The 12,647-nt window shown below is 44.5% G+C and overlaps 2 protein-coding genes across 4 annotated transcripts in view; one reads left to right on the top strand and one right to left on the bottom strand.

The window, feature by feature from the left end:
- Positions 1-3,029, bottom strand: part of TMCC2 (transmembrane and coiled-coil domain family 2) — an 81,086-nt gene extending 78,057 nt beyond the window's left edge. For 2 of the 3 annotated variants that reach the window (XM_045013259.1, XR_006578789.1), the window contains exon 1: positions 2,252-2,479. The gene's annotated coding sequence lies outside the window, so the exon portion shown is untranslated. Of the gene's footprint in view, positions 1-2,251; positions 2,480-2,914 lie in introns of those variants that run through there. The other variant, XM_045013261.1, reaches the window with a different exon arrangement.
- DSTYK (dual serine/threonine and tyrosine protein kinase) overlaps positions 2,828-12,647 on the top strand; it is a 68,513-nt gene continuing 58,693 nt past the window's right edge. The window contains 2 exon segments of the mRNA XM_045013258.1: positions 2,828-2,849; positions 2,852-3,340. Coding sequence (XP_044869193.1) covers positions 2,828-2,849; positions 2,852-3,340 — 511 coding nt within the window.

The raw sequence follows: 12,647 nt of genomic DNA, 5'->3' as shown, positions 1-12,647 counted from the left end.
ATCATTAATATTAGCTGCAAATCTAGCTCTTTGTTTTGCTTGTGAACCAGTCATGAACTGATCTCACCTACAGTGAACAAGTTAGTGAATGGTAAGTAAGCACTGAAGAGTTTGGATGGACAATTTTTGGCCTTTGAATTGTCTGCCAATGATTCATTGCAGTTATTCCTTCTTGGTTATATGTGTAATTGATTGTCTAAGTCACATGGTACTGTTCTCCTGTTTGATTGAATGAACTTTTTAAACTGGAGAATGATGAAAAATGAATACACTTTCCAGTAGTCATTTGTGCTAACATCTGTGAAACTTCTGGAATTTGCAAACATTTTCATTAGGCTGAATACTTATGAATCCACAAATATAAGAGTAAAACCAGTTTGTTCATGAATATACTGACAAGTTACTAAGCTGGCTCTAACCACATGGCAGAAGGAGCAAAGAGAGCAGGTGCCCCAACGGAGCTGGGTTTACAAGGAATGTAAGATCAGATTCTTGAACTATAATGTTGACAGGGATTGGGAGAAATATTAAAAAGCAGAATGCTAAATGCTAAAGCAGAAAGAGCAAATGGAAAATGAATTACATAGTATTACCAATATGTCAAGACAGCAATAGAATACTGTAAAAGAAACAAATTGTTCTTTACAAGGTAGGGAAGCTGTGGAAATTGCTTTACACCTGTCCAGGTCTGTGACATAAATCACTTTAGATGAGTTTGGCAATAAATAATAACTTTAATTTAAAAAAAATTTTTTAAAGGGTCATCATCATGATTAGACCATCTTCATCATTCTTGATGTCATTCTTTTTTTAATTATTATTTTTATCTTTCAATTCTGGGTGAAGGTGCCTTGAAAGCGAGTAAATGAATGACAGATCTGGCTAGAAGCCAGGCAAAACAACAGAAGCTACTGTGAAACCTTCCCCTTTCAGACCTGTGCTAATATTAACTCTGAGATGAACTGCAAGACCTCAGGTTGTCAAACTTGGGCAATTTGAGTGAGTGAGAATTAAAAACAAAAATGATGAGTGAGTTTTTAAGTGATTCATTTTATCATCATTACACGAGCTCCAATTAATATTTCTTTCTTATCACTGGTCCAAAATGAGTGCTGAAAAAACTTTATCGGTACTGAAAATATTTGGGTGGGTAAGGCAAAATATTTCTAGCAGGTCATGAGGTTTCAGGCCTTTAAATCATGTCATTCCAATTACCACCTTCTGACAATTGACTCAGTGGGTCTTCAGCAGGAACATAGGAATTCCCATACTGCATCACACCTTGTGGCTCACAATCTCTCTGGTCCCAAATCAGCAAAATATTTAAGTACATGCTATAATGTGACCCCCGATATAAAATGAATTCGGATATAATGTGGTAAAGCAGTGCTCCGGGGGGGCAGGGCGAGGCTGCGCACTCCGGTGGATCAAAGCAAGTTTGATATAACGCGGTTTCACCTATAATGCAGTAAGATTTTTTGGCTCCTGAGGACAGCGTTATATCAAGGTAGAGGTGTATGTGATTCGGTCTATCCCTATTCAGCAAACAGTTAAGCACATGCTTAGCTTATGACAATGGCACCTAAGCATGTACTTAAACAAATGTTTAACTGTAGAGGGAAGGACTGCTGAATCAGGACCTCTCTGCCCCAGGTTCCTCAAGAACAGAAGGGGGACAATATTGTTAACCTGCTTCACAGGAACTGTTGTAGGATTTAGGCCTTGATCCTGCAAAAACAAATTAGGGGCAGATCTCTAACCTACACCGTCCATGGGGTTCCATGCAGAGAAAAGGCTCTGCCTACTGAGAATTAGCTGGGACTTTAACTAGTGTTCGTAAAGTAGTTTGATAAAAGGTGTAAGAAGAGAGCAAAATATCATTAAACATCTTAGGTGGCAACTTGTTCATAAAACACCACCAACAAAAACCCTATCAAAACAAAACACTGTAATTAATGCACACACAATTTTTCCTTCTGGGAAGAGGATGAGAGAAAGAACAAACCACATGTGACAAATGTTAGTCATGTCACTTATTACCCTACTGGAAGGTGCTCTGATGCTATGGGGATAAGCACACTATAAGAACCTATATAGCACAGAATAGAAAAGCATTTTTTCTCATTTTTAAATTCAAGGCTCTTTGTGCTCTGCTTGTGCACTAAAAGTTCCTGTCACTGTTTTTGTAAGGATGCAGCTCCTCATCCTTGCCCTGGTGTCCTCGCCAAGGCTTCCCATCCCCTTTACTCACTGTTGCGCTGCAGCTTAACATAGGGATTGCTGGACTGTCTCAGACTGGTAGTCCATCTAATCCAGTATCCCATCTTTGACAGTGTCCAATTCCAGCTCCTCCAGAGGAAGAAACTCTCTAGTAGACAGCTATGGGGCAACGTGCCTGTAGAGAAAGTGTCCTTCTACCCCCCCTGCCCTAATAAATAGAGGTTATATAAAGGTCCCCATAGAAAGGGAATTTGCCCTCTCTCCCCATAGAAAAGGGATGTGCCCCCATAGGTGTCTCTCCCCACAGCAAGGGGATCTGCCCTCTCATCCCATAGAAAGGGGATCATGTGCCCTCCCCATAGGGGTCTCTCCCCACACGAAGAGGCCGGCCCTGCCCCAAGAGGAACACACCCCCTCGAAAGGGCGTGGCGACGGCAATACAGCGCTTCAGTAGGAGCTGGTCAAGAATCCTATTGCAAAGAACTACACATCCCATGGTGCACCTTGGGAACAGCCGCAGCGAACGCGTCCCCACTAGAGGACCACAATTCCCACAGTGCCCTGCGTCAGACGCGCAGAACCGCCTAGGAAAAGGACTACCATCCCCATGGTGCACTGCGGCTTGGGGGTCCTCCCCCCGCCGCCTCCCCCTTCCCTCCGCGGCGCCCGGATAAAGGTTCCGCTCCGTGCGCACTGCGGTTCGGCGCGGCGCTGCCAGTGAAGAAGGCGGCGGGGCCCGGCCGCGGGGCGCTGTTCCCTCGCGGAGAAGGAGGCCGAGGCTGCAGCCTGGCAGCGGCGGAGTCTCCGCCGGGGTGGGGCTGGGATAGCGGAACGGACCTGGAGGACATGGACGGCGGAGGAGCCCCCTCGACTAGGGGCCACGGCAGCGGGGGCGGAGTGATCCGCGAGCTGTGCCGCGGCTTCGGCCACTACAACCGGCACCTGGCGCGGTTACAGCACAACCTGCGGGAGACCAAGAAGTTCTTCCGCGACATCAAGTACTCCCAGGGGCAGCCCTTCCCCATCGTGGTCGCCCCCCCCGGGCCCGGGGAGCCGCCGCCGGCCGTCCTCCCCACGCCCGGCTCTAGGGACAGCGCCCCCAGCGGCGTGCTGCAGGCCGGTAAGCGGGGAGAGTGGGGTTCAGAGGGGGGAGGGGTAGCTCGTGGGGTGGGGTGGGTTGGAGCCTCCGTGGGGAGCCTGGGGTCTGTGCAGAGCAAAGGTGGGTTTTGGGGTGGGGAGCAGTGGGGGGGACTTGTGAGGTAGAGTGTGTGTGTGACTGTAGGGGGAGCAGGGTATTGGGGGGATAGTGTATTGGGGTGGGTGGGGAGGGAGGGGGCACTGTATTGGGGGAGCTGGCTGGGGGGGCAGTGTATTGGGGGAGCGGGGGGGAGCTGGCTGGGGGGGCAGTGTATTGGGGGAGCTGGCTGGGAGCTGGCTGGGGGGGCAGTGTATTGGGGGAGCTGGCTGGGGGGGCAGTGTATTGGGGAGCGGGGGGGAGCTGGCTGGGGGGGCAGTGTATTGGGGAGCGGGGGGGAGCTGGCTGGGGGGGCCGGGGATTGGGGAGCGGGGGGGGAGCTGGCTGGGGGGGCAGTGTAGTGGGGAGCGGGGGGGGGAGCTGGCTGGGGGGGCAGTGTATTGGGGAGCGGGGGGGAGCTGGCTGGGGGGGCAGTGTATTGGGGAGCGGGGGGGAGCTGGCTGGGGGGGCAGTGTATTGGGGAGCGGGGGGGAGCGGGGGTGGCCGGGTATTGGGGGAGCGGGGGGGAGCTGGGGGGGGGGGCAGTGTATTGGGGGGGGGGGGGGAGCTGGCTGGGGGGGCAGTGTATTGGGGGAGCGGGGGGAGCTGGCTGGGGGGGCCGGGGGTTGGGGAGCGGGGGGGGAGCTGGCTGGAGGGGCAGTGTATTGGGGAGCGGGGGGGAGCTGGCTGGAGGGGCAGTGTATTGGGGAGCGGGGGGCATCAGGCGGGGTGGGCAGTGTATTGGGGAGCGGGGGGGGAGCTGGCTGGGGGGGCAGTGTATTGAGGGAGCGGGGGGGGAGCTGCATGGAGGGGCAGTGTATTGGGGAGCGGGGGGGAGCTGGCGGGGGGGGCAGTGTATTGGGGAGCGGGGGGGGGCTGGCGGGGGGGGCAGTGTATTGGGGAGCGGGGGGGAGCTGGCTGGGGGGGCAGTGTATTGGGGGAGCGGGGGGGCAGTGTATTGGGGGAGCGGGGGGGAGCTGGCTGGGGGGGGCAGTGTATTGGGGGAGCGGGGGGGAGCTGGCTGGGGGGGCAGTGTATTGGGGCAGTGTATTGGGGAGCTGGCTGGGGGGGCAGTGTATTGGGGAGCGGGGGGGAGGGAGCAGAGCTGGGGACATGGCTAGGGAGGGCAGTGTACTGGGGGGCACTGGTCAGGGAGCATGGCCGGGGGGGCGATGTATTCTGGGGGAGCATAGGGCTGATCTCTGGGCAGAGTAAGTGGTTTATGGGGCTGGTGTAAGGGCTGCTGGAGCAACAAAAATGGGGTGGAAAGTGAGGATGTGGGTGGGGGAGACATGTGGAGAGATGTACAGTAAAGAGGAAAGGAGGTCCAGTGGAGTACTGGGGAGGAGAGGGAAACTGTGTTACAAGGGGGCATAGATACAAAAGGTGAGATGTGCTGGTAAATTGAAAGAGGTGAGGTTCTTGCTAGGTGAGTATGGCCACTGATTGGTGACAGTTTTGCAATTACTGTAAAATTGAATGGCTTATGTGCAATGCAGTTTGTCAGAGCTCTCAGAAGTAACCATGTTTCATTTTTTTTTAACCTATGAGCAATTGTAAACAGCCATGGTACAAACATCTTTATGATACGTAGAAGTTCAGTTTCCAGGGAATATCTTTATGAGAAGGACCTACTGTAATTAATGGCTTTATAAACCTTTCCATGCACTCAGAAGTAATTCCTGAAGTGTACATGAAGTTTTTCTTAGCTCTTTTTGCTCAATAGGCTTTGTGCACCAAATATTAAACATCCTGATATAAAAATCAGTTAATGTGAGACTTAAAATCTGTCACACTCAAAATAAAATGTGTTCTATATAGAACACTTGAGACTGAAAGGGCTACTCTAAAAATTTAACCTAATTCTTACCACTGATGGGTTTTGTTTACATTCTATTTTTTGTGGTTTTTGTTTTTAGTTTCCCAGGCAATAGGAAACAAACCAATCAGTTTCACTTCTGGTTTTAGCCAGCTTTGATGTGATTTGTGCAGTGTCACAATACTGAAAGCATTTGGTTTGCAAACATTCCAGGAGAAATGTTTAAATACAAATAAAACTGTATTCAGTGGTATTTTTTACTTGTATAATGTCAACTTTTTCCTTTTGGATGTTAAACTTGTTTAAAAACCTCTCAGTTTAGGGCATAAACTTTAGGACTTCACCCCCTTTAAATTGCTTGAAAAACAATGTAAAATTTCAAATAACCAGTATTATTCCAACTTGAGCCCTTGCATGACTACCTAGTTTTGGCCTTTAGATATCAAGGCTGCAAAGAATGCCTGAGCAGACTGTTAAGCAGTCATTGGGCAGGTCACTGTGGCCATGTATATAGCATAAATAACTGGTCCAGAACTGCAGTTTTGTTCAGTGGCTGTGTAACATCCTGCAGATGTAGATATAAGAATATCTTAAGTTATGACAAGACATGAGCATCTGTTGCACGCATGCATGCTAAGGTCATGGTCCTGCATGTTACCTCAGCATGTGAGTAATCAACTTTGTTGACTGGAACTACTTGCTTGCATAATGTTATTTCGTGTGCTTAAGTGTTTCCAGGATACGTGTCTAAAGCTGATATCTGTGTGAGATTTGAAATTTTGGGGCTGCTTTCTTCTGGTTAAAATATTTAAAAGAAAAAAAATTTTAGTGCCCAGACTCATGTTTTTGTAGAACCTAATTGTAACAGAGGGGAGAGACTTTTAGAGTGCCTTAGGAATCAAGGAGCACAGCTCCTATTGATTTTTTTTCAAGAAAGCACTTGCCTTGCAGAGTTTGCATCTTAAATGCTGTAGCATTCTGTACAGCGCATGGGAATCAGGAAGTAAAACATACTAGTGTCTTTATTGTCCAGGGTTGAGAGAGACTTCTTGAAATGTTACACTTCTAATTTACTTTCTAAGTTTATAAGGTCATAATATCCAAAGAGGTCTTTAAAATAATAAATAACAAACCTATCCCTGGCTTGTTTTCAAGAACACTATCATGGCAGCCAGTGTTATAAAATAACATTATAGAAATACCTGGCCCCAAATAAGCCACTGGGAAGCAAGCTATCTAAAAGTTAGGTTGCCTTCACCTTGTTCTGTAACAATATCAAATGTATCTGTTAAGTTGAATTGCAGCCATTCTGGCTTTATTGGAAAGGGAGGTTAAAATAATGGTTGGCTGGTTGTAGGACCTGAGCCCTGTCTTTCATGTTGTATTTGAAAGACTTTTTTAAAACAAACCTTAAAACATCTGGCGATTAGGAGGGTGACCACTAAAAGCTGTTGGTAATGGACAAATGATTGATCATAGATTGAAAGGATGTCTCCTCTACCCAGTGTGCATTGAGCACTAAGACAACTAATTTCTTTGCTAGCAATACAAGCAAAATTAACTTGAGGATGGAAGCTTAGATGGATTATGCTAGTTACTGTTAAAAGGAGAATTCCTTTGTTTGTGCATCACTGTTTGTGTGTCTTGGGTTTAATAACAAAACATTGTCACAGATATACGTGTATCAAGAAATTTCCACTCTGGTTTTATTGCAAGGAAAAAATCTTTTTAAAGAGAGGCTTCTCATTAGTCTTCTTCAGTGTTAAAGCTGCTGCTTGTACGAAACTCTGGCTGTTCCTCTTTCTGACTTCACTAGCCGTCATGTTTCATATAGAGTCTTTACATAATGGAATCTCCCAGGGGTTCTGATCAGGGGTTTATAGATGCTACCAGGTTCTACTCTTGTATGTAAATAAATGGCAAAATAAAACCCACTAGACAACTGAGTAAGGGTTGTTTAGGGTTGCCATAACTCTAATTGAAAACTGGTTCCCTTTTGGCAGTGGTGATGGGGCAAGCTGTTTGCTCCATCTGATAAAAAGAGATCAATTAAGATATCTCCTATGTAACGTGCACCTTACGAAACTGAACCCTGTGTCTACTACACCGAACAATGATTAACAAATTGCAAAATACACATGGAAACTAAAAAGAAGAGATGCCTTGCGTAACTGTGTTAAAAATTAGTACCGAAGTGAAACCATGCAGTAATCAGGACTTGAGTGCTATGGCACCAGTAGTGCTTAGAGCAAGGGTAGGCAACCTATGGCATGTGTGCCAAAGGTGGCATGCGAGCTGATTTTCAGTGGCATTCACACTGCCTGGGTCCTGGCCACCAGTCCGGATGGAGCTCTGCATTTTAATTTTAAATGGAGCTTCTTAAACATTTTAAAAACCGTATTTACTTTACATACAACAATAGTTTAGTTATATGTTATAGACTTGCAGAAAGAGACTTTCTAAAAACATAAAATTTTATTACTGGCATGCGAAACCTTAAATCAGAGTGAATAAATGAAGACTCGGCACACCACTTCTGAAAGGTTGCTGACCCCTGGCTTAGAGTATCTGAAAAGGCAAAACCTGCAGGTGCTGCATGGAATGGAATGTGATCTAATTGAATTGTGGGATGGAGGACTAATCTGAATGGCTGTTGCTGTCAAGGTGAGTAAATGGAAGCGAGCAGATGCAGCTTTTAAATAAGGAATGCTGTGCTCTTGAACATAGCATGGTTGGCATATGTGGTAGGATAGCAGCAGTAGTTACCCTGATTTTATTTTGTATCTCAGCGGTAACTCAACAAAATAAATAGCGAAGAACACAGCATACCTCGCAAAGAGATGCGTTCATGGGCGAGGTACTTGGCTACATACTTCACTTAATTAAATAAAGTAACCAGGGATGCACTTGTAAATAGGTACTAAAAACCCCTTTTACTGTTTGAGGAACTGTTTCCCTTACTCTAGACTTAGCATCCTTATGAATTCTTCTGATACAGGACTCTACCATACCATGAGAGCTGGGGAAAAGTTTGAGATAGGACTGGTGTGGAAAGGATGGGAAATCCTAGGACACTGTTCTGGAGAACAGACTTTGAAACTGCCATGCTGCCGAATGTCCCTATTCTTACCTTGAGTTGATTAGCTCACTCTCCTGTTCTTTGCCATCTGGTCGTCCAGTAAACAGTTTTGTTCTCTTCAATCTGCCAGCAGTTTATTTTAAAGCTGTATCATTCTGACCTAAAACCGCTCACCCTGGGTTCCTTAATGTTTTTCTGTCTTACTTTGGACCCTCTTGTGAAGTTCAGCTATTTTCCTTTTTTTGTGTATAAGCATCTAGGTGAATCCAGAGATTTGTTTGATCAGTTGTATCAGTGCTTCAGGACTGACCAGTGTAAAACTGCTACAATTGATGTTCTGTTGACTCTGTACAATGCTGCATATACAACTATTGAAGTTACTCTTTTGAAAGAGTTCTTAAATGGCTACCACAGAATGCTTCCCATATGGCTCTTTTTATTAAATGTTTTTGATTCTTGTTCATCTAACAAGGTTGCACATCATGCTTAAAATAACCACTTGCTTTATTTATGTTGCAGCAATCCGCAAAGGATTGAGGACCCCGTTGTGGTAAGAGATGGCAAAGATATGAAAACAAGGTCCCTAACACAGAGACTAGTTTTAAAGGACTATTCGACTACCTGCTGGGTGGTACTTGGCACTATTCTGGCTCAACGTATAGATGAGAGAAATGCTGTTGTGGCTACCATGGTTCAAGATAAGGTGTAGACAGCGCTGAACTCCACATACCGTGAAGACAGTGGCCATGTTATCAGTATAGTCATGGCTGCTCTTATAAGAATCCGCTTAGGCATGTTGATTAGCAAAATACATATGTGTATGTATATGCTGCTGGGTCTCTTTTAAGATGTCTACAAAATGATTTTGCAGCAGTAAGGGCACTTCAGGCATTTACAATCTATGTAGTTGTTGTATTATAAATTATGTAATTGATCAAAGGGGTGCACTTGCTCCATACAAGGCAGAAATACCCCTTGCTGGAACTCTTCAACTCCATAGCACTGCTGTGTTGAGGGGTGCCAGAACGTGGTGGTCAGGGGGCCATGACCCCACCACTTTTACCGCCGTAAGGGTGAACGATAGATGCGGGGTGGTGGTGAAGAGGAGCGACGGGGCGGGGGGGGGGCATGGTTTGGGCACTTGTGACCCCGCACTTTTAGGAAGCTTTCACCACTCCTGATAGGAGGAAAATTACACCCATACACACTGTAACTCTAGCTTGTGTACACTACTGACCTTGAAAGAATTAGTTATCTGTTTCCCATAGCTTGCTGTCTCTATTAAAATGTAACTTGGGTAACTGACCTGAGTGCTTTGCCCTCCAGTGCCCCCAAACCAAATTTGTGAATGACCTTAGATTTCATTCTTTGCTGTGCAGCAAGTTCTTTAGTTAATAGACTGTGAATCCTTCAGGACCAGGATCATCGCTACTTCTGCCTAGCAAATGAACCACTGGCTTTGGTCAGGGTTTCTGAGTGCTGCTGTAAACTTAGTGGCAGTAAAATAGTTTTAAATGGGGCACAGATGCTGTTTTGGGCATGGCAAATGAGCAGTACTAACCATGAGGAATATCCTTTCCCCAGTAAATCTTGTCATCTAATTTTACTCTAGATTTGCAGATTCAAAGGCTCTCAGGGCACCATATGCTTAGGTGGCCCATGAGTGAGAATCTCTCAGTTGCAATAGTACTTACAGACCCAGGATCTCTTCTTGGATTCTGGAGCAGTAGGAGAGATTAAGTTGGTAGAAACCATGAAGTCTCTTCTGGTGGACCTCATTCACTTAAATCTTAATGATTTCTTCTTCATCTAGTTTCTCTGATGCTGGAGGTGGGTACCTTAGATGTACTTTGGGATGCTTCAGGAACTTTAAGGATTGTGGCTTCAAGTGTTTGAATTTTTCCAAGCTCTGGGCCACCAGACTGATATTAACTAGCTATTCTGTAGATTTCAGTAAGTGCTGTTTTTACCTTTATTGCTGAGGTGTGTTGAACTCCTATGGTTTGCTGTGGAACTGATACGTTCTTCATGACTTCACTTATCCTTTTAACCTCTGTCTTGGGTGACTAGAATATAGAAAAGATGCTTTCTAAAAAATTCTGTATTGCTTGATTTACAAAACTAAAACAGGTAGTATAGGGAACACAGTTGTATTCTGAAATGAGATGAGCCACAGGCAGTACACAACTTGACTTTGCATAGAAATGGATAACTGAAAGAGTAAAGGTGAAATTCTGCCCTATTTATGCACTAATGATCTCTTAAAAGTGAATGTCAAAGATGCCAATCTAAGGACAGTGCAAGTACAGTGTCTGGCAGAAACTCTAGCTTTTTTAAAAAGGGGATGGGTGCATGTGTAAGTTGATTTGTAACCTGTGAAAAAAATGCTCTAAGCAAACTAGACTCGTTTTGCCAAGTAGTTGTGACTGAGTTATAAAATCCATTTTGGTAAGGAGACTGCCATGTTCCTGAACTGGCCATTTTTCATCAAAAAGCTAAATAGGACCCATGTATTTGGAAACTACCCTATGGGTACTTATTTGAAGTTTGTCCTAGAACATCAACTAATGTGGTGTAAATTCCCCCAGTAAAATCAGCGTAACTGCTTTTGCCATAGATGTACTTCATCATCAGCAGTACTCTGGATTTGGTTCACTAGTTTCCTAGTAAATAGCTTTAGAAATTATCTGATGTACCAGTGACTTATTACAACAATTGAAGTTTCAGATTCCCCCATCATCCTGAACCCTTTCTATGCAGACCAACTGCATCTGTGTCCTCTGAGTGTTGTGTGAACCTTACCTTTGATTTCTTTGCCCCAAGTGTCTTTCAGTCTCTGATATGGTAAATAGTACTGTCTGGTGCAGTTTATATTTCAGCTTGGTAGAATGAAATTTTTTTATAATTTTGCTTAAAAATCATCAATAGTATCGGTCATTTTTATTTTTATCAATTTAAATGTTCAGTTGTTTAAAACCCAGACTTTTGTGTGGTTTTTCCCCCCCCCTATTTTTATTGACGTAAATTTTCACATTTGTGGGAAATTGTGTGTGTGACAACGATTGTAGACATTGAGATTTGAAAAGTCAATGTCACATGTCAACATATATAAAGTACATTTCCTTAACTTTTAAGTTCTCAAGTGGCATTTTTCTTTCTTTGCCTGTTCGTAAATTTCAGTTATTGATAAAAAAAATATTTTTTGTGTATGGTAAAATCAACGTTTACTAACAATTACTGATAAAAATCAAATCTTTCCAAGCCTTTTTATATTTCTTAGTGAGTTTACTGTTTAGAGGCTTGTTTGAATTGAGTTTTGCCATCTCAGTCCAGTGTAGACACAGCACAGAAAGCACCCTCGTAATTAAGCCCCTGGTGGTAGACTGGTATCAGATGTGCTATGGATGTCTTTTTGTTTATGGTGTAGGTTCCGAGTTTGCACTGAGCATGCATACTCTAGTCAAGAGTTGGCACTGTATTATGGTAGTTGACTTAATTCACTGGCTCTATCACTTACACTCACTGTAACAAATTAACTTGTTGAATTGATGCTGGTCAGTGACGGATGTTATGTGCAGGAAGAAGAATGAGAATATATAAGCTTGTAGAACAGGGCATGTTCTCATCCACTCAGTAATTCATCTTCGTTACGCTGCTGTATTGTAACCACCTTGGTGTGTGGGGGAGTGAGTGTGCAAGAGCATATGTATACTTGTGATAGCTTTCTGCACTAGTCAAAGAAAGTCTGGAAGAATCCTTACAAACTGTTTGAACATGTCTTCACAAGGTCCTGCTGTATAGAGTGTTGCAATTGCTGTGGTGCCTTTGTATGCAGTGTTTTGAGTTTGATATGTTCATGCTAGGCCTTGGTAGAACAAGGATGCATTCCAATCTAAGGTGCAGTAGGTCTGTAACTATGCTAAGATATGATTCACTTCTTGCTTTGTCTCAGAACTTTCAAACCCAATGTCTTACAAGCTGCTAACCAGAGTTGGCTGAAATTTTCAATGCAGTTAATGCTGAAGCTAGTCTGTTGTGGGTATGAATTCTGGAACGACATAAAACACAGGATTAGCCTTTTTTGGTATTCAAGATACAGCTTCAAGTTTTTCAATATTGAGAAATGATTAATTTAGTCTATCTGAGGGTTTTATACTGCTACCCATCATTGAGGGCCATCTGTGTAAAATAAGTACCAATAGCTAAGTCTCTAATGGAGTTCATGGAGTTTTGAGCATTCTTCCATTTTCAGGGTCAAATCTTTGTTTGGGGAGAGATGGGGAAGTGTTGTAGCT

The sequence above is a fragment of the Mauremys mutica genome, chromosome 4, assembly GCF_020497125.1.
Source record: "Mauremys mutica isolate MM-2020 ecotype Southern chromosome 4, ASM2049712v1, whole genome shotgun sequence".
NCBI lineage: Eukaryota > Metazoa > Chordata > Testudines > Geoemydidae > Mauremys > Mauremys mutica.
Note: the sequence above shows the minus strand (reverse complement) of the source record. Positions and strands in the feature narration are given on the sequence as shown.